The sequence below is a fragment of the Lutjanus erythropterus genome, chromosome 19 (assembly GCF_056507025.1).
Source record: "Lutjanus erythropterus isolate fLutEry1 chromosome 19, fLutEry1.hap2, whole genome shotgun sequence".
Lineage (NCBI taxonomy): Eukaryota > Metazoa > Chordata > Actinopteri > Lutjaniformes > Lutjanidae > Lutjanus > Lutjanus erythropterus.
In genome coordinates, this window is record NC_139335.1 from 24,319,944 (window position 1) to 24,345,053 (window position 25,110).

The 25,110-nt window shown below is 40.0% G+C and overlaps 2 protein-coding genes across 4 annotated transcripts in view; one reads left to right on the forward strand and one right to left on the reverse strand.

Annotated features, from left to right (window-relative positions):
* The first annotated feature begins 4,732 nt into the window (after positions 1-4,732).
* On the forward strand, positions 4,733-6,901 carry socs1a (suppressor of cytokine signaling 1a). Its single transcript, XM_084744743.1, has 2 exons — positions 4,733-5,207; positions 5,904-6,901. The coding sequence occupies exons 1-2, from the start codon at positions 5,145-5,147 to the stop codon at positions 6,756-6,758; spliced, it is 918 nt and encodes a 305-aa protein (XP_084600869.1). The 5' UTR covers positions 4,733-5,144; the 3' UTR covers positions 6,759-6,901.
* A 12,257-nt stretch (positions 6,902-19,158) lies between these two features.
* clec16a (C-type lectin domain containing 16A) overlaps positions 19,159-25,110 on the reverse strand; it is a 49,926-nt gene continuing 43,974 nt past the window's right edge. For 2 of the 3 annotated variants that reach the window (XM_084743404.1, XM_084743403.1), the window contains exons 22-23: positions 23,044-23,181; positions 19,159-20,064 (exon numbers count right to left, since the gene is read on the reverse strand). In XM_084743404.1, coding sequence (XP_084599530.1) covers positions 19,451-20,064; positions 23,044-23,181 — 752 coding nt within the window. In that variant the 3' untranslated portion in view covers positions 19,159-19,450. The remainder of the gene's footprint in view (positions 20,065-23,043; positions 23,182-25,110) is intronic. The other variant, XM_084743405.1, reaches the window with a different exon arrangement.

The window sequence follows — 25,110 nt, forward strand, 5'->3', positions numbered from 1 at the left end:
GCAGAATCAACCAGAGAGCAGTTTTCGCAGTCCTCCCATCCTCTGTCTCCTTCATTAAACTTGCAGTGTATTCTGCATGCCCCAACTTTACATTGTGAATGTTATCAGAGTTTTAAAAGTGTAGATACAAATAACGCCCTTAAACAAGTCTCAGACTGATGATTATTTCATGAAAGTTGATAATACTGAAGGTTAATAGTCACCTTACAAAGAGTTCTCCATTGATTTGGCATAACAGTCATCAAAATAGAGGTTGCAAGATTAAATATATTGTCTTCTTTACTGCACACATTCTTCTCCCTTCACTACCCACAATGCAACTCCACCGCAGACAGTTCAGGTGGAGATTTAGATTCAGTTGGAGTACAGCTTTTTAAAATGCAGAATTACCTTGACTGTGATATGTAAAATTACCATCACTACTACTTTTTGATCATTATAGGAGAAATACTCAACATATTCATTGTACTAAATGATAAGATGACCATGATATGTCATCAGAAATGAAACGTGCTGAGTGAAATACTGGCCAGCTAGCCTTTGTAATTTTTATTCCAGGCTGGAATAACCGTTAAGATTTGCCCATTTCAGTTTAACTATGGTTAAAATGAATGCTGAATGTTTGCTGTAAGTAAGAGTCATTTTACGAGTTGTAAGAAATCATTAATAATCTTTTACAAGGAGCAGATATTTATAGCAATTAAACTGAGCAATATGTTAATGGAGTCTGGTAGGCTGTGACTGAAGTCAAACTCTACAGCGTGTAGAGAGTCAACCTGTTTAATTTACTGTCTGCACCTCCAAATACCTATTTGGACTGCAGTACTGAATGCACAACTGCTACATATTGCTCCTTTAATAAAATAATGTCCAAAATCACTCACTACTCATGACATAGTCCTCTGTATAGTGAGCTTGATATTTTGTACTGCTGTTTGAATTTATAGTGAGTATTATTAAAGCCTATAGTGTGGACTCAAAATATCCCACAATACATTGTGAAAAGAAGTGTACAGCTGATGGTAACTAATCAAGCACTATATACTATAATATAATATACCATAATGCAGTGCGCTGAGAGAAAAACAACACCAATGATGCAAAAAGCAGCACAGAGAAGATTACATGGGTAGTGTCCAAGAGAGTTTTTTATTCACGGTACTTCTATTAGTTACTAATACAAGCAATACAAGAGTTTACTGAGTTACTTTTTGACCTAGGTAGGCTATCTTATTATGATAAGTACATATATGTAATATAATGTGACTAATTACTTTTGATACCAAGTCATACATAAAGCAATATTACAACTTTTTAAATTAATAAGAAGTAAAAAGTTACACTTCCTGAGTAACACTGTTCATAATGGAACCAGGAGGCTAATAAGAGAACTAGTTGAGTCAGACAAGTCCTGATAAAAACGAAACTAACCATGACACATGATGGACACTATGACCTGCTTAGCTTTTCATTGGTATCATCTGGCTGCCTGTCTGTCTGCCTGCCTGCCTGTCTGCCTGCCTGCCTGCCTGCGTGTCGCCACCTCTTTAAGCTATTCCAGCTGACCTCCAGTCTTTCCTTAACTTTCTGTTTAGCTGGAATGCTCTTTTGTAGCCTGACACCACAACCACCGGGGGCTTAGTTTCATGTCTCCCTCTAAAACCATGATCAAACTTAAGATGCCCATATGTGCCAGCAGCAGACTAAGAATAACTTTCATTTCCCTCTTTCATGTGAAGCTGCACTCGACAAGACAAATGCTGCAGCAGAAAAAGGATACCATAATAATGCCAGAAATATAATTTTGTTTTAAACCATGGAAATCTCTTCACTACAAGAAGTTATAAGTGGAAGCATGAACATATTTTCAGTTAAAACTAAACTGCAGAGCCAGGCTTGACGCCCTGCAGGTTCATGTGCAGATATATTTAGAATTTACTTGTCATCTCTTGTAATGTAACATAAATGACCTATTGTGCAGTTACTTGCCAATACACAAACACTGTCTGGGAGCTGCTGCTTCCAGATCAGATTGAACTTCATTTTCATATTGCTCTGAACTGAGCCTTGTGTCACAAGGTCACTCTGTTTAAACGGGCTCTTTTTGATATAATTAGACATCATCAAATTAGACGGGAATTTTTTTTTTACTGCAGACAGATTTGACTTTATGTGAAACAGTTGGCGCTTACTGAGAAATAACACACCTCTGAGCCTCACTAATGAAACCACCAAAAAGAGGAATATGAACTATACTACAATGTGTCATCAGCATTCTATTAATATGACAAATCAGTATAAACACAATCATTTAAAAAAAAATGGGATTCACAATGGAAATGGCATAATGTGGCCTAATTCTGAAAGTCAAAATAGTGAAATGACTCTTTGGATGTCACAATATGAGCATTTCTGAGATGAATCACCCCAAATTTCAAGGCCCCATGAAACACGTTTCTGCAGAAGAGCTTACTATTAACAACAAATGAAGAAGTGCAGCAGAAGCACTGATTTACCTCGTGGCTTTGAGTCAACTTTTTTGTTACTACTGCTTTTTTTTGTTTAATATTTACTGTAAATAGACAGATTTAAATTTCCCTTCTTGTATGATCTGATATCATACATAAATAGTTTCTGTCTGCTGAGATCATTATCTAAATGGGACTAACTTTGTAGACCAAAGGTTAAAAAAATGTGCTGAGCCTTTTTTTTTTTTTATTGCGAAGTTTATTTGCACACAAAATCTGACAACTGAGACTACAGTAATGTCAAAACCAGACATGAATTAGCCTGATATACCAGTTGATATAAATTGTCAACCCACGTATTGTGCTCTTTTGAAATGAAGTAAAACCAGATGTATAACCCACTTGGAATGAATGAACAGACTTTTGTCACGGCAGCTCTTAAATAGTAAGATAAAGAAAAGTGTTAGCAATAATACTAATTAAAGAAGCAACACGTAAAATACGGAGTAACTGCTAACTGTTGTTAGAGGCACTATTATGTCTCCAGTCTGGCCAAACCTGCAGCTGAGAGGACAGGTGGAGTATAAGTATTTATGCTGCAGGCAACGTACTGAGATGATTTAAAACGGCTCCGACCTGGACTCTGAGGGCGATGGCGATTGCAAGCTGGACAAGAATATTTTCACCTTTAACTGAGTGACAAATCAAGATGTTTTCGGTGAGCTTTCCCTTGTTTCTGTTAAAGCCGAAAAAAGCAAAGAGAGCTTGTGAAAGTACAAACTCACTGCTGGGGCCAAGGCTGATTGTAAAAGGTCCCATTCCATTTAGTGAAGCAGAGTCTTTCTAGTGGGCCAACACACACAATAGCAGCACCCTGACTCAGTTTGAGCTGAATGGAACCTAACCTTGTTTGGTATCACCTGGAAACACCTGTGTTTACCTTACTATTTCAAGTCAAAGTATCTTCCTGAGAAATTCAACATGAACCTCTCAATAGAGAATACATGGTGATGTAATCTAACACACTCAGAGAGGCAGACTTTGTTTCCACCACAGTTCACAGCTTAACAATTAAAACTTTTTTAACAGTTCACTGGATCAGCTCTTCAACTTTGGAGGGCAACATAGTTCCAGAGTAATACAGTAATATTGCTTTTGATACCAAATAATAAGTAAAGTAATAGGCTATTATTACTTTTTAAAGGAGTAATAAACTTACTCAGTAATTTGCAGCACTGCAAAAAAAAAAAAAAAAAAAAAAAAAAAAAAAAAAACATTGCCCAGTCTATAATACAGCCTCATTTCCCATCATGCCTAGTGCTGGACTGAGTAGTTTGCTAAGTTTTTCTATTTTAGGTTTAAAAAAAAATGCAGATGTTACTTAATGTTTATAATTTTGGAGTGTCTTTTAGGGACTTGCTCTCATTCTGTGGTTCTGACCACAATAATTTTTTTTCTCTACAACCATCTGGGGACCCCCATAAAACTTATCGCGCGACCCCCAGATCGAGAACCACTGTTATCATAAGGACAGGCTGCCAGGGACAAAGAGGGAGGGGTAACTGCCATAACGCCTGGCATTAACATGATCATGAAAAAGTAAAAACACCTAAGACGCGCATATCTAATATGCCATTACTCGAATCTGTCACCTGTCTTTCTGTAAAACGTCTTACCGTCACGTGGTTTTGCGGTTTTCTTGAAATTCTCCAAATCAGAAGTGACTTCAAAGCACTAGAAAGAGAAGGGGGAGGTGGGGGGGGGGCTGCTGCTCTGAACTGGTTTCACTTTCGATTTACGTGCTTATTTCACAGAAACACTCCGCTGCCGTGAAGAGGATGTTCGAGGAAGCAGACAGAGGCAGGCGGAGCTCGGGGGCTGTAAGCTATAAAGTCGGCTCACTGTTTATCAAAGCTCACAGACGCAAGACCGTGATGATTTGACGGCTGGGAGTCTCAGCCAGAAGATCGACAAATTACCTCCGATCTGTCAGGTGCGACCTTGGTCACGGATTGCGTGCAGGATTATTTGCTGCTCGGTTTGCACTTTGGGATTAAGCACAAACGGATCTATAAAGCGCCGCTGCTGTTAGAACAAAACGGTAAGAGCTTTCAAAGTGGAGTTCATATGCAACACTGCTGCCTGTTTTTGAAGGTTAGAAATGGAGGTTTGCAAAAAAAATCCATTACAGCTTCTTTCTTTTTCTGGGCCCTGTGCAGGGGAAAAATACTGGCTAAAGACTGCGAGTGCGTGGACTTTTGTTTTTTTGGGGCTAAAATGCATTAACGTGTGTGTTAGCTGGTTGAAAAAGTGAATGTTTGACTCCCACTGTCCAGCTGTTAACATCAGCTTGGTGTGGAAACTGTTAAAAAAAATAAATAAATAAATAAAAAAATTGTAGAAATATGATCAGAATCTGAATTTTGTGCAAATCATAATCATATTTGATTGTCTGGAATTGAAAAAAAAAAAAAAATCCCCCAGAATGACATCACACGTCATCACCTGGTAATCATTACCTTTTCCTGGAATTTAAAGCAACTTTTGATCAAGTCGTAGGCCAAGTTTAGTTTAGTTCACACTGAACTGGTCAGGAGGAAAGTGAGTCAGTACCCTGTCCATATAATAGCCCTGTCCATATGGGATAAGCGGGTTTGTGTAGATTTCGCTCAGCTGATGATGAGCAGCATCAGATGTTCATCATCGCCTCACTCAGTCCAACATGTTCAGGCCAGTCAGGTCAGTGTTTCAAACCATGAAAAACTCTTTTTGCCGAAGAAAAAATACTCACAGTTTACATTTTACGAGGGTTTGGTGTCTGTTGTTTATTTGCCACTTGTTTGAAAAAGTTTGAGTTTTGGACATTTTTTGGGATAGCGAAGAGTAGAAAAGGGTTGTAAGAATAAACTAGTTTACACTTCTTCTCACTCCTTTTCTAACATACTTGACTATTTGTTTATTGAGTTTGTTGTAAATGTTTATCGTTTCTTGAACTTTATTGATAGTCTTGTTTATTTTATGTTTTTTTTTTTTCTTTTTTCTTTTTTACGTGTTCGAAATTAAGAATTTATTGTGTGTGTGTGTGTGTATCTACAGTCAGTGTACAGTCATTCGTCTGTGGCTGACATCAGAGTTGACTGTCTTCTAGCCAAACCGCAGATTCCACTCATATCAAATACAGTACCCATCAATGGAAACTAGACTGAATTTCTGACACACATACACACACACAGGTCTTTCTTCTTTTAAGGCCTTTAATGGTCATTTCCTGAAACCTGATTTTAAAGGTTTTTTGCTTTTGTTATTTTTTGGCAGGAATGTGCCTCTCTTGACTGTCTTAAGTTTAACAGGGCTGCTGTAAAAATGTCATTGATATTGATAAATGAATGTTTGTGGTTTAGATAATAACTGTCTTTCTTGTCTTGTCTCTTTCAGGATGTCAGTGTGGTGGTTAGAGATGGGAGAGGGTCTGGGGCCGCTCTCCCCTGTAGGATGGTAGCCGACAGCACAGTGGAAGGCCATGACAAGACCCGCTTGTCAAGCTCATCTTTGTCATCATCCTCATCATCATCATCATCATCATCCTTGTCCTCATCGTCATCTTTGTCGTCATCGTCATCCTTGTCCTCGTCATCATCCTTTTCCTCCTCATCTTCCTTGTCCTCATCGTCGTCCTCGTCCTCATCGTCCTCTTTGTCATCATCGCTGGCCAGGCAGGAGCTCGCTCTCAGCACTCACCGCACAGAGTCCGAGCAGCTTCAGCGCCGGGACGCTCCAGATCCAAGTCCAAGATCTGTGTCCTCGTACCGGACACACTTCCCCACCTTCACCAGCCAGGAGGACTGCAACATCATCACGGACACAGCGTCCAAGCTCGAGCGCAGCAGCTTCTACTGGGGCCCTCTGGGAGTGGAGGAAGCCCATCGCATGTTGCGGGACGCTCCGCTGGGAAGCTTCCTCATCCGCGACAGCCGGCAGAAGGACGTCTTCTTCACTCTGTCCTACCACGCCAAGAGCGGGCCGGTCAGCGTGCGCATCACCTACAATCGGCAAAAGTTCTCGTTGGCAGGCAACGAGCGCTCCTTCCCAACACTCTTTGCTCTTTTGGAGTACTACGTCAACTCTCCCAAGAAGAGCCTGAGTGTCCCCTACAGGAAATGGCAGCCAACACTGCAGGATCTGTGCAGAAAGCGCATCATGGAGCTGTGCGGTGGAGCAAGCAAGGTCTCAGAACTGCCTCTCACCCATGTGGCACAAGACTTTCTGTTGGAATTCCCTTACAAACTGTGATAAACTTGCCTTATAAAGTGTTGATAGTATTATTTTTCATTTCAAGAAGGCAGTTTTTTCCAAGTAGTAGTGAACAGGAGCGCATTGTGAAGCCTGCCCATCATGTGTTTGATGTGACTGCATCACCAGCTCCCTGTTTTGAGCTAAAAAGCTACAAAACGTTTCTCAGTCGAGAGCAGGCGGCCTCCAGTCGGACGGGGTCCATGCAAGACATTTCAACATACATTACCTCCAGAGACTCAACACCCACTTGCACATGGACAGAGCACCTTTTGGTCTTGAGGAAGCATGGAAAGTTGAAAAACGCTGCATTAAGAGAAAACTACAGACACGATGGAGCTATTACACAGATAATGGAACTGTTGGGGTCAATTGTGACTGTTCTGTTGGAAACTGCGGGGGCTGTTGTTGCCCGTTTGTGGCCACAAACAGATTTAAAAGTAGTTTGTGGAAGCACAGTGAGGGCATCAACAGAGTGGACTTGGAGAAATGTAGAGGTGTGTTTGAGGGTACGCTTAAAACCACCACAGGTACCAGAAGGAATTATTTTTGTAGCAGATTTTAATACTCTAACATCATTGAATGTTTACATCACATGTGAATGTTGGCCAGCAACAATGGCTCAAATACCACTTGACGTCTTCATAAAATCTGAGCGCAGCTTGAGTGCAACCCAGATAAAATATTGTGAAGCATATCAGGTATTGGAGCGATGACGTCTGGTGTTAAGTTGTACTGTATGTTAATGCATCACACATCCTGTTCAACATTGAAGTTATTTTTACTTTTATTTTTATACTTTATTTTCTATATTATTTTAATAAAACGTATTTAAAACTTTAAAACTTTGCTGTCTTTGATTTTTCTGTCTGTGGTATTTTCTGTTGGTTACATCATGTCATCGTGTGCACGAGTGATAATAGTTTGTAGGGGTGGAGACAGAGGGAGGGACAGAGACACACGCCCATCCTAACAATCACATTTTAACCACGCGATGTCTGGCAGTAGGACAGACAGACTGACTGACAGACAGGAAGTGTGACAAGGCAGCATACAGTATCGTCACCACAGTGATTCATCTCTGTAGGGTAAAGTGACAGGTGGGTGGGGCTGCTTTGGTAGTAAATGGACTGTTACGCTTAGACGCACACACACTTACCAGAAACAGGGGCAGAGGTGACACATAATGAATGAACATAATGTGATTGTGTGTGCCTGCAGTGCTTTTAACCTGATGAGGACCCAGAGCAGATTAAAATTTCCTCAGGAGGAAGTGGGAAATTTTTTGGGTTAGTGGTTTGACAGAGATATGTTAGATCAAGGTCAGGGTTAGAGTCACAGTTTGCATGTCATTTTAGAGTTATGATGAACTCCTTGTATGCAGCACATATTTTAAAACAATGTATGTAAATTAGCAGAATGGAATAAAAGTAATATGTTGAAGCAAACAGTGAAAACTTGTTGAGAAAAATCATACAAGGGGTCTAAAGACTATACATACAGCATAAAAGTGGTCTTGAAATGTCAGGCAGTACACAAAGAACAACTTTAAAAGATGACTGCTTTTTAAAGGGATAGTTCGTATTATTTGATGTAGGTTTATATGAGTATGTCCATAGTCCGCTTCTTAGCTAAAGTAGATGGCCATCAGCACCGCCCCCAGAGAGGAGTATTAGCATGGAAGCTAAGCAGTGAACTGATGTAGATGGGGTCAGCAGCAAAACGTATTATTATTGCTCTCTCCAAACCAACCAAACTCCATAGGTGAAATCATTCATTTTACCTCACAGAACACGCGAGTTGTTGGACTACCTCGAGTTTTTGTTTGTGTAATTGTGTGACTTCAGTGTTGTAAAAGAATAGTTTCACCAAAGTCACACAATGACAAAAACAAACAAACTGATCAATGTAGCAGTAGAGCAGCAAGTCGTGTTCTGCGAGGTAAAATGACTGATTTTGCCATTCGCCATTCACTTATAAACCAGCAGTTTCCTGGTGTAAAACTGTGAAAATATTCTAAATAAAGGGTAGACTTAAAAGTGATTTTTTTTTAAGTGGATCTTTTTTAAATGGCTTAAATACCGTTGGCTCTCCACAGCCGTATATTGCTCAGCGTCTGTGCTGGTGCTCTCTGCTTCGCCAAACTGGGGCTGTGCCAACCACCCAATCTACTGTAGGTAATACGCCGACTTAAAATAATCCAGACTCATCTAAACTTTAAACAAAGCACAGCCTTTGTTTAGTATGCGCTGACTGAATATCACCTTTCTGTTCCTGGGTGGGGCATTACTGGATCAGGTGGGAATACCTGGTTCCAGAGCGTGACTCATAGAAACGTGTCTGTTTGACAAACTCACTATACAATCTTTTTTTTTTATAGTTACTGCCACATTGGATCAAAGCCCAGCCAAGAGTTGTGAAGCCATGCTTGAAGGAGTGGCTACAGCGTGTGAAACACACTGAGGACAGTGACTTTAACAGGAACCTTACACACCTTTTACACACTCTTACACAGAGCTGTTGCATTCATCTAATCTCTTGCAGCAGAAGCTGATGAAACTTCTTTCTTTCCTGAACCACAGAGTTCAAGCACAGAATAAAACAACATAACATTCACTGTTTAATGTGTCTAAAATATGTAGCAACCAGTTTAGGTGTCTGAGCGTCTTCACAAGAATAACACTGGTGGTTGTGTTTTCTCTGCCAGGCCGTCCTCCCCTCGCTGGTCTGCCAGCTCATCTCTTCACACGGTGTGCAGAGCTGCGGAACGTATGTCATTGTGATTTCATTTCATTCTGGCTGAACTTGCTCTGTCCATAGCTGACACTCAGTGTAACTCTGTTTAAGATTTAATATCTTAAAAATATAATACTTATGTACCTCCAACAGTACCACTGATGCGTTTTTATTTTCAGGGGTTGTCGTCATTAATGAGTTCCAAATAACGGAGAGAGACTACTTGCTTTTTCCTGAGAGTTATAAGTTTGACACTACTCATGATCGTTCATAAGAAAATGTCACATTGGTTTGAAAGTCCATTAGTCCGACAGCGTGTCATCCTGAAAATAAAAATCCCACTGCTCCAAAGGCCCATAGTTCCAAAAATACACATTCTCCCTGGAGTTTTTTGCCCCCAATATCTTTGTATATTTTGACACGCACTTAAATAGTATCAAAAGACCTTTGTAAGGTGACCTTTGTAATGGTAACAATGGTCAGATGACCTTTGTCTTCATAGGCGGGTCACCTTTGTCACCATGTTAACAATAATAAACAAATGGTTGAAGTTATTAAAAAGTCTCAGCTTGGTTGGGTTTAAGGAAAAAAACTATTTGTTTGGATTTAGACACCAAAATACTTGGTTAGGTTTAGGAAAAAGACCATGGTTTGGGTTAGAATAAAAACAGTTGAGTTGTGTAGTGCCTAAGTTTGGAGCAACAGAGTGTAAAACCATCAAATGTGATTTAAGAGGGTGATATGCCAGACTAGCTAATGTTATTTCTTGAACAGGTGCAGTAACTTAAAGTCTCTGCTGGTTTGTCCTTTTTTTGTACAAATTAGATTGTAGAATGTCTTGATTAATGACATTTAAAGGTGTATTTTTGTCACTGATGGACAGAGCCAGGCTAGCTGTTTCCCCAGTTCCCAATCCTTGTTCCAAGCTAAGCTAACAGCTGCTAGGTTCAGCCTTTATATTTGACATTACCATGCAGAGAGTGTTATCCATCTTCTAATCTAACAGCAAGAAAGCGAATATCCTATAGTATAAACGTTTTTGCAAATTATTCCTTTAAACACACAAAATGTGAATTATATCGCTAGGGGTCTCAGTCACATTAAAACAACAACAAAACAATTTAATGGCGTTAAGTTAGGTGGCGCACACACCCTTACCTGGAATAAATCATGGATTTGTCTTTGTTTGAACATTGTTGGAATTATCAGGGATAATGTAAATACACAACTCAACAAAATATATGACACGTCTAGCATTTTTAGACATTTTAATGCAGAAATGTTTCATATTATTGCTTTAAGTGTTAACTGAGTTAAATTGACATCCATGTCTGTATTAATGGAAATAAAATAGAGGGGAAAAAAGACAATGTATAAGAGAATGTGTGGGTGGCCTCAACAATGATGGAGACAAACACGATAAGCTATGACCGCAACTGGTATTATCTTTAAAAAGCTGAATAATCTTGTCAAATTTTGCAGTTTCGTGACATTTATGAGAGTATGTGTCACTTTTTCAGACAGTATAGCGTACTTGAGGTTTTAACCTGGCCTAACCTCCAACCCCTTCCTCATACCTAACCAGAACTCCAACGCTAAAACCAAACCTTACCATAAGCCTTTGTGATCTTTTACGGGGATTTTTTTTATTCTCTTGGGTCTAGACAAATGTTGCCACATGCAGACATGCATACACACACAGTCAAAATGTTGAGTCATACTGAGTATGATACTCAAAACTGAATTCAAGTAAGCCTGCGAAGTTTGAGGATATAATTATCTCAGCTTGAGGAAGAGACAAGGGTAGAACACACAAACACACAAACACACACACACACACACCACGCTGGAACATGAGTCAGTGATGTAAACACTATGATTACAATATCTTAATTTTAACAGGCACATTATTGATCCTCACTTTTTTAAGCTTTACCTAGAAACTGAGGTCAGAGGGTGCGTGTGTGAATGTGTGTGTTCTTGAGGGGCTGGGGGTAGTGATGAGTAAATCGTACACATAGCAGTTTCATTCATGGCTTCTCGGTTTTCAGGACATTCCCGACTATTTTGAGAAGTGAAAGGTGAAGTGAGGTGTTCTGTGATTGTGCGCTTATCAGCTGATTTCTGTGGAATCCTCTGCTCGGAGTTTTCTGTCCTTTAAATACACACACGCACACACACACACGCCCTTCAACACAAATCAACTGAAAAGTGACACCTCAAGAGAAAGATCCCCACAAAGAGGCCAACAGGGTGTGAGAATAAGTATAGGGAAATAAAAAAAAAAGAATAAGACGTTCTGTTTTTGGTATCGTGATCATTGTGTTTAATCTTGATCATGTGATCACATTCACACAGTTGCACCTGGAAGTTTCCCAGTACAAACACAATCTGATATGAGCCACTGAACATGAGCAGTAGGGGTTAAGGGCTGTGGGGTTACCCACTTCTCCTTTCACTTTCCCCAGCCAGATTTAACCCTGCCGCTCGTGCGATTGAACCAGTGCCCTCCAGTTTATGAACTCCCCTCTCAGACCTTTAGCCCACCACGCCTGTTGAATCAAAGTCCAGACAAAACCTCAAACAGCAGTATGATGTGGTTATTCCTCGGTACCAAAGGCTAATAGCTTTTACAAAGACTGTTATCCTATCTGACAGCCTCACTGGTTGCTTATGTTTTTTGCACAAGGCTTTTCTGTGTCTAAACACCAGTAAAGTGCCTCACAAACCAATTCTTATTCCGAGAGATCTCAGATGACTGCCATTAGTCACCGGTTTCCTTTGTTTCTTCAGGCTTCTCAGGATTTATTTCCTAACAAATTCTTGTCAGTAGGATAACTCTGAACATGATGATGATTACTGATTTGCGGTGATTTGCGGGAAGTTTTGTGGAAACTACGCTGACTGTTTCCGGTCATTGTGCTAAACTAATCCAACGTCTGACTGTAGCCTTATTTTTAACATAACACATGATCACAGAACATGGGAACCATGGGAACATGGTATCAATCTTCCTCTCGGCTATTTTTATATAGTTATTCTTAACGTCTGCCACCAGGTTGGATTCTCCTTGAAATGATGGCAGAGGAGGAGGAAATGAGAAACACTACTGCTTTTGTTCACAGGGGCCTCCAAAATCAACAAAATACAAAAGTCCCTTATAGTAGCTTTAACTATCCACCAAGAAAGTCAATCGGGGTATTTCCCCAAACGTAAAACTTTTGCTTTACTTTCAGGCCCCCCTTTACTAATTCCACAACGTGTTCAAAGTGGAACGTATGGCACTGTGAAGCAAAAACACACAAAGGAGGGTAGCACCAGCTAAGGATAGAAAAGAAGACATCTAGCCTCTGTGAATGTGGATGTAAACAATGCAGGTTATAAAATGAATATAAAAAATGATGTGGAAGGAATAAAAAAGTTTGTCAGGCCTGAAAGATACTTACAGTCTATTTTTGTGCAAAACACTGACTGTAAACAGTAACTCCCTATGAAGCAAAAAAAACCACTAAGAAGTGTAGCAATGCACCAACTGAAGGTAGAAAACAAGGCATCTAACCAGTGTGAACTCTTGCAGTCCATTTTGGTGTGAAACACTGAATGTAAACAGTAACTTCCTGGAGTCTCTGCTGGTTGCCTGGTGATGACAAGGCTTCATGAGAGCGAGCTGTTTTCCCCCCGTTTACAGTCTTTGTGCTAAGCTAGGCTAAGCTGGCTGATATAAACTTTGGTAAAGAGGCCCCTAAATCATGTGTGCTATGTTATAATGAATAAAAATATGTCACTCTTAAATTAATAGTACCTCTAAATTCTATTGCGTTATAAAACATCTCAAACAAAATCAGGGCTTATATCTAGAAGTAGCATATCAGTGATCGTAACACACTTACTGCACAGAAAAAATCTTCAAACAAGATCTCGACAGTCAAAACTTAAAGTCAGAGCTGTGACTGTGGTTTAGTGCAGAGAAAACATGCACGCACACACACAGATACACATAGAGCATTTCAGTATGGTTGCAGTACCAGGAACCCATTCACATGTTTACGCACACACAACCAGACTTCCCTGAAGAGAGGAACCGAGATAAAAGCAACACATACAGACCACAAGATGACAGAGGACTCCTGCAGCAGCCACAGATACACAACCCAGAGGTAGAAAGTGTTAGGGCAACGTCATGATCACAGTCTTCTGAGTATCTCTCACACACGCAACAGTATGAGTTCAAGTCAGAAGCAAATAGATGTGTCAACACCTTAAAAAACTGTTTTAAAGACAAGTTTACTCCTGGTTGTGGAACTCCAGTGTAGGACGTGACACATTTTCCTGTACAGACCTGCTCTTCAGAATTTCACTGCTTTTCTGACCCATCTCACACTTTTATGGTCTGGCTATAAAGAAATGTACAACTGCATATTGTGACTACTCTTAGAAGGAAATCATGACCTGTGTTCGTTGCTTCTCATCAGACACCCTGCATCCGCCACTGGCCAGATGATTTCAGTGAGATACTACTGTATCATCAGTGTGTAGAACAGCAACATCATGCCAGGACAAATATATTTTGGCAGCTTTTTCGGTTGAAAATCCCACAGAGCTTTAATCATTTTCTGGTGCTGTGACTGAACTCTGCTTTCAGGTGTCTGAAGAAAACCACATCCCCGCAGGTCTGGTTACTGACTCATAAACCTTGGAAATGCTTTCATTTTCTCTGATAAGAAGATGAGGTGTTATTGTTGAAACTTCAGGTCATCATCCTCAACATCACTCATTTGACATATAAACAGACAGCTCATCTATCATCATCTATTAAAATCTCAAATTCGTACAACTTTTTCTTTTAAAGATATTCCCTTTTTCTCATCAGAGCTACAACAAGCAGGTTTTAGTGGTTATGAAACTTTCATACTGATGCCCCTGTGTGACTTACATGACCAAACAGAACCATCCACGGGTCCTAATGGCTGCCACAGGGTCACACTCTCCCTGAAATTAGATAAAAAGAGCCTGTGTTTACATTTCCTCAGGCAAAGTCACAGTCAGTAAGACATTAGCCAGTTAAAATGAAGCAGGAAGAGACTTTCCTTTCCATAATTACATTTTTGACATTATATTTTGTGGTTATGGTGGTGCAAACACTATTGTTTTTTTCCACACAGGTCGAGTACAACTTCCTTGTAGTAGGTTTAAATATTAAAACTTTTTTTTTTTAACAACATTGTGATTTTATTCTCATAAGCTTTTTCCTTGAAATATTGACTTTGATTTAAATTACAATATTGTTCTTAGTATTACAACTTTTTCTCCAAAATCCGACATTTTGCCAAATATTCTAACCGTCCTCCCCCCTTCAATGTGGCCCAAATAGTTTGTTGTAGAAATGAGAGTATCAACCCATTTTTATTTTTAATAAAATCGCCTCATGAATCTTCTGTGAATTCTGCTGCATACTAATCCAGCTACTTTGGCCATGAAACACAATAACTGGAAACCATCGCACTCTCAGTAGTGTAGTATACAAATGCGTGTGTTCCTGGAGTTGCAGTTCTTTTTTAATATTTCCTGTGGTTTTCTTGCTCAAACACTGAGGAGAACCTCCTCTGCTGTTACTACCAGAGCGCCATTCTGTGAAGAAGGAGGAAAAAATTAGAAAAACAGACAAAACACACCTTCTTCTGTCTGCTAATATAATAACTGGACTCATGCAGGTGTTGTTAAGTAGAATAATTTATTGCAGTTCTTTATTTATTCCTCTGTTTCAGTTCATTAACAATAATTACAGGTTTAAAAGCCAAAAGCATTTACAGAGCATACAAACATATTACATACACACACACTACAATCAGAGACTAAATAATGGAAGCTTGTCATGGCATGTTTGGACAGAAGTTGCCAATGGTTACAGGCAACATGCCGCCATGCATGACGGCATATTCCTTCCAACCATCAGCAGCTGCTCTCCATCTTGTGCCAAGCCTCTTCAGCACGTCAGTGATCATCATCATCATCATCATCATCATCATCATCATCATCACTATCATTCTTCTGCTATGTACAGAAGCAAGATGGAAATACTAAGAGACTGACTCAAAAAAGAGTATTGCTCTGAATTTCTCCTTTACAAACTTGATGACTGTACAGTTAAAAAATAAGAATGATCGAGCATTAAGACTTCAGCTGTGTGTTAATGGCACAGAAAAGAAGAGCGTGAGCTGAAAAGCAAAGGTGGGAGGAGAGAAGAGGATGAAAATAAAAGGATTAAAAAGGATGAGGAGAAAATGTTGTAAAGAATCAGTGACTATGCTTTGTTAGTTACAAATCAAGTCATGAATTAAGGATAAAATACACGGATCCCATTCAAATTGATCAAATGACACAGCTGTCTGGAGAGAGAAGTTGTCTGTTACATTCATCTCTCCCCTCATTGGTTAGCTCTTAAGATTATTGCAGTAGTAAAGCTTTATTCAGCTGATAAAAGAGGAGGGGTTTGCCCCCAGACACTGACCTCAAACAGCATCTGAAGAAATCATAATGTTGGTTATTGTTTGCAATAACCCTTTGCGCTCAATCCAAACACTATGCTTTTTTTTTGGGGGGGGGGTATTAACCACATTATACTCATTACACTTCTTTAGTTTGACAATTGGTACTTTATGGTTCACCAGCAGTTTGGACAATCAAATCATGAAGAGATGCTATTGGACTGATGTGAGCATTTATTGATGTGACAGTTCAGCACAAAATCAAAAAGGCTTATTCTTCCACCTTTCTGTAGTGCTATTCATATGCTGCTATTAGAGATGTCTGCCTTCTCTCAAATATAATGGGATTTTATGACACTTGACTTGTGGTGCTCAAAGCAGCAAAAAATACATTTGAAAAACTGTCCAGAAATCATGATCAGGTTACTAAAGATAATGCAGAGACATTACTTTAATGAAGGGACTACTTTCTTTCTACAACAGGATCTATTAGAACTATCTTCTTTCTTCTAGAGATAAAGTCATTCCTACATCAACTACTAATTTATTCTAGAAGAAAGAAGGTTGTTCCAGGAGATGCAAAACAGAAAGTGGTGTCAAGAGATTCTCCATCAAAACAATTACGTACTTTCTGAACTGCTACTTTCTTGCTACCAGGGAATCTACCAGATCCAGAGAGAATCAATCTTTCTTTAAAGAAAATAGTTCTTATACGAAACTGCTCACAACGAGGTCTGCGTATTATCTTGAGCCATCTAGTTCCATTATATGTGAGAGATGACAGACATCTCTATGGCTCATATTTTCAAAACTTGGTAACTCACACCAACACAATTCAGATTGATAAATAGCACAAAAGGTAAGACAAAAAATATGCCCTTTTTGAGTTTGGACTGAAGTGTTCCATGAAAGACATTGTCAGATACATGGAGAGTAAAACTGAGCTCAGGTCAGCGCCTGAGGGGCAACCAGCAGATACATTCAACCCAGTGTTGTCGTGGCGATGTGCAGACCTGAAGACACGGATGTTACTCCAGTTGACATATCACTCATATCTCTTATACTGCATCACTCTCTGAGGCTGTCAAGAGTTTCAATTCATCAAACAAATTAACTTATCTATTTTTCTAAATATATCTGAAAACACAAAGCTTTTCAATCAGTAAAACAGCCTGTCACAACAGACTGAAATGCTTTATATGGAGAATGAATGAAGGCCTGAATGGACTGACAGAATAATATTAACTGCTAACTCAGTCAACTACTAATCATTATGTATAAGTACTCTACCATTTATTCAGAAGCCTTTGTTCTATTTAGATCAATCAAGACATTTATTCTGTCAGTCTGACTGGTGAATCACCTCTGTGAATAAACATGTTATCTAATCGCTGCAGGTTATGAACTACAGAATGGATTAGAGAAAAAAATTAGTGATCTGGAATGGAGGAAACAAACAAAAGCCAATCTTATGATGTTAAAGTTTGTTGATTGCTGTTGCATATCTGAAAAACAAAAAAACAAAACTTTCTTGTTACACTGCATTCAAGCAACTCGTCAGCTCAAGAGATCAACATTAACAGGGATAGAAACCGACTGTGTGCTGGCTGTGATGACAATCAGAAAGCTGCTTCCACACCTCAGCGTGCATAGCCCAAGATGAATTCATCTAAATGTTTACTGATTAAAAGATTAGGTGAGCTACAGCTAATGTAATGTTACATCAAATTAATGTTTACGGTGTGAGACCTGCTCCCTCCTTGCTCAAGATGCTGCAAATTGTTAATGCAGTTTACACCAATTAGTAAGTGGGAAATCAACGGATTCTTACTTAACATGTGAAACAACAAAAAACGAACAAAATAAAGAACACACACAACCACAAACACCCCTATTCAATGGCAGTTATCGGTGGCAGTAACTGCTAACGGGGTCTGACATGCAAGTGGTTAAAAGGCAAGTGCAGCTGACTCTGTGTGTACTTGAAGGCTGTGTTCAGACCTGGTATTAACATGCATCCTGGGTGATCCGATCACAAGTGGACAACTCTTAGTACAGGTCTGAAGGAACCCAGGATGCATCCAAGTCCGATCACTCAGACCACATTCAGACTTGGTCTGAGCCGTCTGTGACCACATTCTTTCAGCAGCGTCAACGGAAATGAGTCCCAGGCATCATTAAAAGATTGCCGACTCAACGGACGTCCTGAGAGGTTATCATTTGGTTGACTGTTCTGCAAATTCTGTACGGGCTCTCTTATGGTGGACGTTTGTGAAGTGGATGCATGTGAACACACTAAACCCAATAAGAAAATGTGCAATTTTGTGATTTACTGAGTGAGAAGAAACTTTGTGAAACGCTGTCTGAGACGAATTCATAATTATTTAGGCCTCACTGTTAATTCGGCAATGTTATATATCAAGTGGTTTCAAGTATTGTATCTGTTTGTCCTTGCAATGCCAGGTAAAAAACATTTTGCAAACGTGTTTATTTGCATCTTTCTTTTTAAAAGATATTGTGTTTCTGTGAAGGGCACTTTGCCATTAATTACGTTTTTCATCATCTGTGTCCAGGCAATCAGAGAAATTAAGTGTGCATCATCCTAATCACACTCCTGGGTCAGGCTGCTCACAGGTAAAACATGAGGCTTATATACGTTGATACAAGAGTTTAGTGTGTGTGTGTTTTTTTTGAACGAATGAATAAATGGACACAAAGCGGGGAAGTGAAATCTGATAACTGAAAATGCATCTGGAGATGTATTGTAATGCCAGGTGTGAATCCTTCCTTCAGACCTGTATTCAAAGATGTCCACTTGTGACCGGATCCCAAAGGACACGTTAATACCAGGTCTGAACAGGGCCTGTGTGTGTGTGTGTGTGTGTGTGTGTGTGTGTGTGTGCACCTGTTAGCATACAAGTGAACACCACCACAGAACATCGGTGATGAACTGTTAAGTGAACATAAGACATAAAAATAGAGCAGGTCTTTTCAAACCTCACAGGTGAATGAACAGTTCACAGCAGCAGGTGGCATGTGTTTGTGTGTGTCTTTGAGCTGACAAACAATCGATCAGAATGAGTAAAAAACGTTGCTGGTTGCGCGCCCTCACACGCGCTTGCAAACAAACAAACAAACAAAAAAAAAAAAAAAAAAAAAAACACGACCAGACACACAGAAACCCAAATGTGCTTTAAAGCGTTCCTTGAGTTCGACCAGTGTCTGTCTTGTCCTCTGTCTTCTCTCTGTGTGAGTAAAAAGAGTCTTTCTTCATGTGCAAACACAAATGCTGAGATGCCTCAAAAAGCCCCTTGAACTATTCACATCACACACTACCTGTATGTCGCAACATGAAAATATACTGCAGCCAAGCTGGATAGTGTCTACTATCACACTTCACTGTCCTCTGTGTGTGTGAGAGAGAAGAGGCGAGTCTAAGTGCATGAACATGACTGTGTGCGTGTGTGTTGACTAATCCAGTTCAGGTGAGTCTGGTGTTTCACTGCGTATCTCTGTGTCTTCTGTCTTCTCTGCACACTCTGTGGCCAAGTTGTCTCTGTCTTGCTGCTCTTGGTCTCTGTTAACCTCTAGAGGTGTGTCTTTGCCCTCAGGCTCGACTCCCTCGGCCTCATCTGGCACCTCGTCAGTGGGCGTGATGAGCTCTGTCGTTGTAGTTTCCTCTTTTACCGTTGCATCTGTCTCAGTCTCATCTGTTGGTGACCCCTCTTCCTCTTGCAGCTCCTCCTCTTCTCCTCTCCTATCCCCCTCCTTCTCTTCATTTTCCTCCTCCTCCTCCGCAATGGAGGTGTCTGGTCTCTGAAGGGAGTGCGTCACAGGAACGTGACTGGCGCAGGGATGCAGGTGTGGCGGGTCGGCGGGGGGCAGCAGGGTCAGCGACTCCACGCTGAGTGCGTCTGCGTTGTTGTCGGTGAGGAGGGAGATGGTGGGCTGGGATGCTGGGGTGAGGCTGGGGGCCAGAGCTGGGGCCGAGGGAGTAGAGGAGACCAGTGTTACTTCTCCACCTCCTCCTTCCCCTTCTCCACCTGAGGAGGAGGGCGTGGTGTGCTCCAAAAATGTACCATCATCTAGAGGAGAGGAGAGAGTGAGACAGGTGAGCTCAGAGGAAGAAACATTTTAAAGGTTTCTGGTGTGAAATGTTATGACTTCTCTTATATAAATCTTTGTCTAGCTTTGTTAATGTTAATCATCTGCACAGATGATCTAAAGGTGGATAAAGTGTAGCTTCCAATTAAAAAACAGATTAAATCTACCATCCACCATCAACTGAAGTAGAAAAAAGTTAAATTGGGTAATATTTCAAGCAAGTGAAATTTTCTGTTCCCTGAATTCAGCTGAGAATTTTCTGCCTTAGACATAACTCTCAAAATTTCATGAATAAACCCATAACTATGGCTGTGACAATAACTGCATTACCGTGGTCATGTGATGCTTACTTCAGAGTTGAGTCAATTACTGTCATTGCAAATGTACTTTGAAGGGTCAATCTCATGTTGAGACCGCTTGGTTGGTCAACAGACACAACACATCTTGGGATTGCCAGTGGGAGGCTAACAACATGCTAACAACCAACTATTTTCATCATGTAAAAAAGGACAAATTACAACAGGAGACATTCAGTATTGGAGTTATTATCATGCTTTTATTTTACTCTGTGCAAAAAAAGGGGTAGACTCTCACTGAAGCTGACATTGTAAAGGTATAACACTAGTGTTAGCATTTACATAACATTAGCCTTTCTTGCTCGGCTTATTTAAGGGCTAGCCTCTTTCACTTTTTCAGCAGTTGGGAAATAACAAACAAGACTTTTCTTGATCCTGAGAAGCCACAGCATGTTTTAACTGACTCACTGTAACTTAAAGGAGCTACACTTACAGCTACACTTATGAAAGTATGCTTCAATTAACAATATTATTAAGGCAGTCATTGTAAATCGCTGTCTTGCAGGAATATGTTGATTTGTCACTGTGGTAAGAAAAAGTCTATACCATAACAGCCCTACCCATAACCAGTGGGAACTGTAGAACCCTTGGGATTTGCACATGAACACAGAGACAGAGACAGACACACACACACAAAGGAGACTTTTGTTACAACAAAGAGCTATGCAGCAAGAAATGCCATGTATGCATGACAGGCAGGCTGACGGCTGAGTAGCACAGCACAGTGTGTTCACCAGGTACCTCCTCTTGTTTTCATTGTTTATGAAGTAAAGAATGAGCCTTCTGACAAGGTTGGGATGGTTTCAAGTGCATCATTTGTACAGAGTAGCTTTTTCTAGAATTACTGCCTCACTGTTGTAGGTCTCCACCAACCAGTCAAGTTGAATGTGACATCCATGTCTGTCCAGACTGCTAGCTCTTTCAAATTTCACAGTTTTTCTCGCTTATTCTGTGATTTTTTTTGGCTTCACTGCTGCAACACGTCACAAGAAATACATTCATAGACATTGTAAAAGGAAGTCTGAGGTTGTATTAAAGAGCAGCAGATCCTGAGACGATCTGGATGCACCGCTGCTGACCACCTCAAGAGGAGGAGAGGGGGAGGGCGGGGATAAGACCCATGATAACCCAGCTTGGAGTTACGGGTGCTTCTGGCTAATGTCCAGACAGGAAAATAAAATGGATGAAATGGGGTGAAAATGGGGCTGGCCAACCAATGGGAAATGGAGTCTGAAAAAGTTTCATGGGGTCACGGTGACCTTGATCTTTCACCACCAAAGTCTAATAAGTTCATCACTGAATCAAAGTGAACATTTGTGCTAAATTTAAAAAAAATCCCTTAAGGGGTTCCTAAGATATCACGTTCCCTTGAATGGGATGGATGGACGGATGGACAGACAAACTGAAAACATAATGCCTCTGGCTGTGAGTGTCACTGACACAGAGGCATAGAAAGAGGTAGAGGGCGGACACACTGCACAAGACAGTGACGTTAATAGCAACAGCAACAACAGTTTTACTACTTTGTGTGGGCAGAACTAACTATGTACTACAGTGTAAACTACAATATGTAAGCATACTTACATTGTAGGAGTGTAATGGTGCAGTATGGAAGATACAACAGATTTTAGCTGTTTTACAACTGCCAGTGTCAAAGCTACAAAGCACTGGGCTGACAAGATGTAAGCTGAGGAGTGAATGACATAACCCAGACTATGTTACTTGTGTGACACATAAGATTTGAAATCACTGGAAATCTGTTGTTACAAACTAAAGCTGCTTTTTATGATTGTAATGTGTTTTCCATGCAGGAAAATTTGCTGCAGTTACGAATCCATTCATCCAGTGTTTGAAACACTCACTCTATACACACACTGAACAGATAAAATGCTCTGATGACTGATTTCGCCAAATCCAAAAAAAAAACTAATTTGGACACCTTCTATGATACATTTAATCATGTATTTGTGTAATTATGAAAAGAATGTATAAACACTTGATACCTTCAGAAAGCATTTTCATTGTTATAAAGCCAATCAGATATTCAACCTTCCTAAATTCTCTTTCCACTAAGTTTAACTTTTACCTGCTCTGGTATTTAGTTTACGTGAGTTGAGGTTAACCTGACTGCTCCAAACAAACCTCTGTGTGCATACATGCTGACTCATCTATAGCAGGAACATACTTAGATGTCGGCACGCATGTGTACGCAGTTTAACAGGTTCTTCAAGGGCTAGAATGTGATAATTTACATTCACACACACTACACGCCTACTCTATATGACCTTGTGACAGAGGAAGCACAGAGAAACGGTGTCTTTCTGCTACTTTTTATATACCAACAGCTCAACTGACACTACTGCAAACTACTGTGGTTCTTGTGGTGTATGTATATATTGAATTGCACCATAGTTACACCCAATACTCATGTGTAAAGGAGGTATGTATGTGCTGCATAGTGCAGATATACTGTGTTGACCACACCTCAGCTCTGGCTACATTGAACTGTTATTCATTTTGAGATTATAGTAGATTTTAATGTACCGTATTTGCATGTTTCTGCATGTACTGAATGCGGATGTGCTGTGTGTGAGCTACATGTACCTGTGGGGCTCTGAGCTGATATAGTGCTCGCAGTAACAGAGTCACATCTTCCTGTGCTCCCACTCCCACTGGAGGGAGGCGAGGGAGAGGAGAGGGGCGAGGGACTGTGTTGCGACACACAGTGAGCCACTGCAAAACCTGGAGATGGCGCACATCAACATAGACACACACGTACAGACACACACGCATGTGTTACCATGGCTGGGAAGTTATTTCATGTGACCATATGTAGGCATAACATCCTCATTCCAGATGATGAATCTTGCCATTTTCTTAGCCATCAATGTACGAAACAAGACAGGAGTTAAAAGTCTGAATTATAGTGTGGCACACAGTATATACACACTCATGTAATCATGCACCTATGAGATTTAGGTGTCAGGTGCAGTTTTTTTCCTATGTGCACATCTGTGCTTGTGTGTGTTCCTAAATTTGTATAATCTAATCTAATCTGAGAGGAGATTAACTTAAAATGGAAAATATTACTGAAAGTTACCCAAAACACACAGAACATGAATACTAATCAGAAAAAAATGCCCTTTAGGTGAAAACATGATGGTTTTCATTGAGCTTTAAAGGGGTTATGAATATATTTAAACAAATTTAGACTCAAATAGAAGCTTGCTAACATTCTCAAAGTGGTGAAGCCTGTTTTTTAGGCCCTCCACATTTTAAAGTAATTCCCCCCCCAAGTCAAGAACTGCAGTACTTAAATATACATAAAAAAAAATATACTTAAATATACAATCCAAATTCCACAACAGTTGGGATGTGTAAACCTAAATTAAAAACAGCATGCAATGAATGCAAAAACTTGTCTCCCTCTGCTCAATTCAATACAGTGCAAAGACACAATATGTAATGTTCAAACTGATTAACATTATTGTTTTAAATATACATTCATTTCTGGTCTGGACTGCAGGTAGGCCAGTCTAGTACCCAAACTCTTTTACTACAAAGTCACGCTGTTGAAACATATACAGAATGTGTTTTGGCATTGTCTTGCTGAAATAAGCTAAGCAGGGATGTCTCTGAAAAAGACATCTGGATGGCAGCAAACCTGTATGTACTTTACAGCATTAATGGGGCCTTCACAGTTGTGACAATTACCCATGATGCCATGGGCACCAACACACACCCATACCATCACAGATGCTGGCTTTTGAAGTTAGTGCTGTTAACAATTTGGATGATTCTTTTCCTCTTTAGCCTGGAGGACACACTATTTATGCTTTCTGAAAATAACCTGAAATGTGGACTTGTCAGACCACAGCATGTTTTTCCACTTTTCATCAGTCCATCTTAGATGAGCTTAATCCCAGAGAAGTCTGCAGCATTTCTGGATGTTGTTGACATTTGACTTTGGCTTTGCATGTTAGAGTCTTAACTTGCATTTGAAGATGCAGCAACAAAAGGTGTTCACTGACAACAGGGTTCATGAGTGTTCCTGGGCCCATTTAGTATCCTTTATACAATTACGAGGGGTTTTAATGCAGTTTTTAATGCAGTGGCACATGAGAGGTCAAAGGTCACAGACATCCAATACTGGATTTAGTTTTAGATGCAGTGCATGGATTCTCTGAAGATTTTAACAATATTATGGATTGTAGATGGTGAAATCCCTAAACTCCTTGTGATTTTCTGTTGAGAAATTCTTAAACTGTTGGACTATTTGTCCTCGCATTTTTTCACAAAGTGGTGAACCTTGCCCCATCTATGCTAGTGAATAATTGAGCCTCTCTAGAATGCCCCCTTAAAACCCAATCATGATACTATCATGTGTTACCTATTAACCTGTTTACAAGTGGAATGTTCCAAACAGGCGTTTTTTAAGCATCCCACAACTTTCCCAGTCGTTTGCTGCCCTGTCAAAACTTTTTTGTGTTGATGGCATTAAATTCAGAATGAGCTTAGTCACTTAAACAATAAAGTTTATCAGTTTGAACATTAAATATCTTGTCTTTGTACTGTATTAAATTGAATACAAGTCCTTCTTCACAAGGCCTCTGATCCAAGTCTCCTGATGGAAACAAGAATGACTGACTGTCACATTTTTGCTCAAGAAAT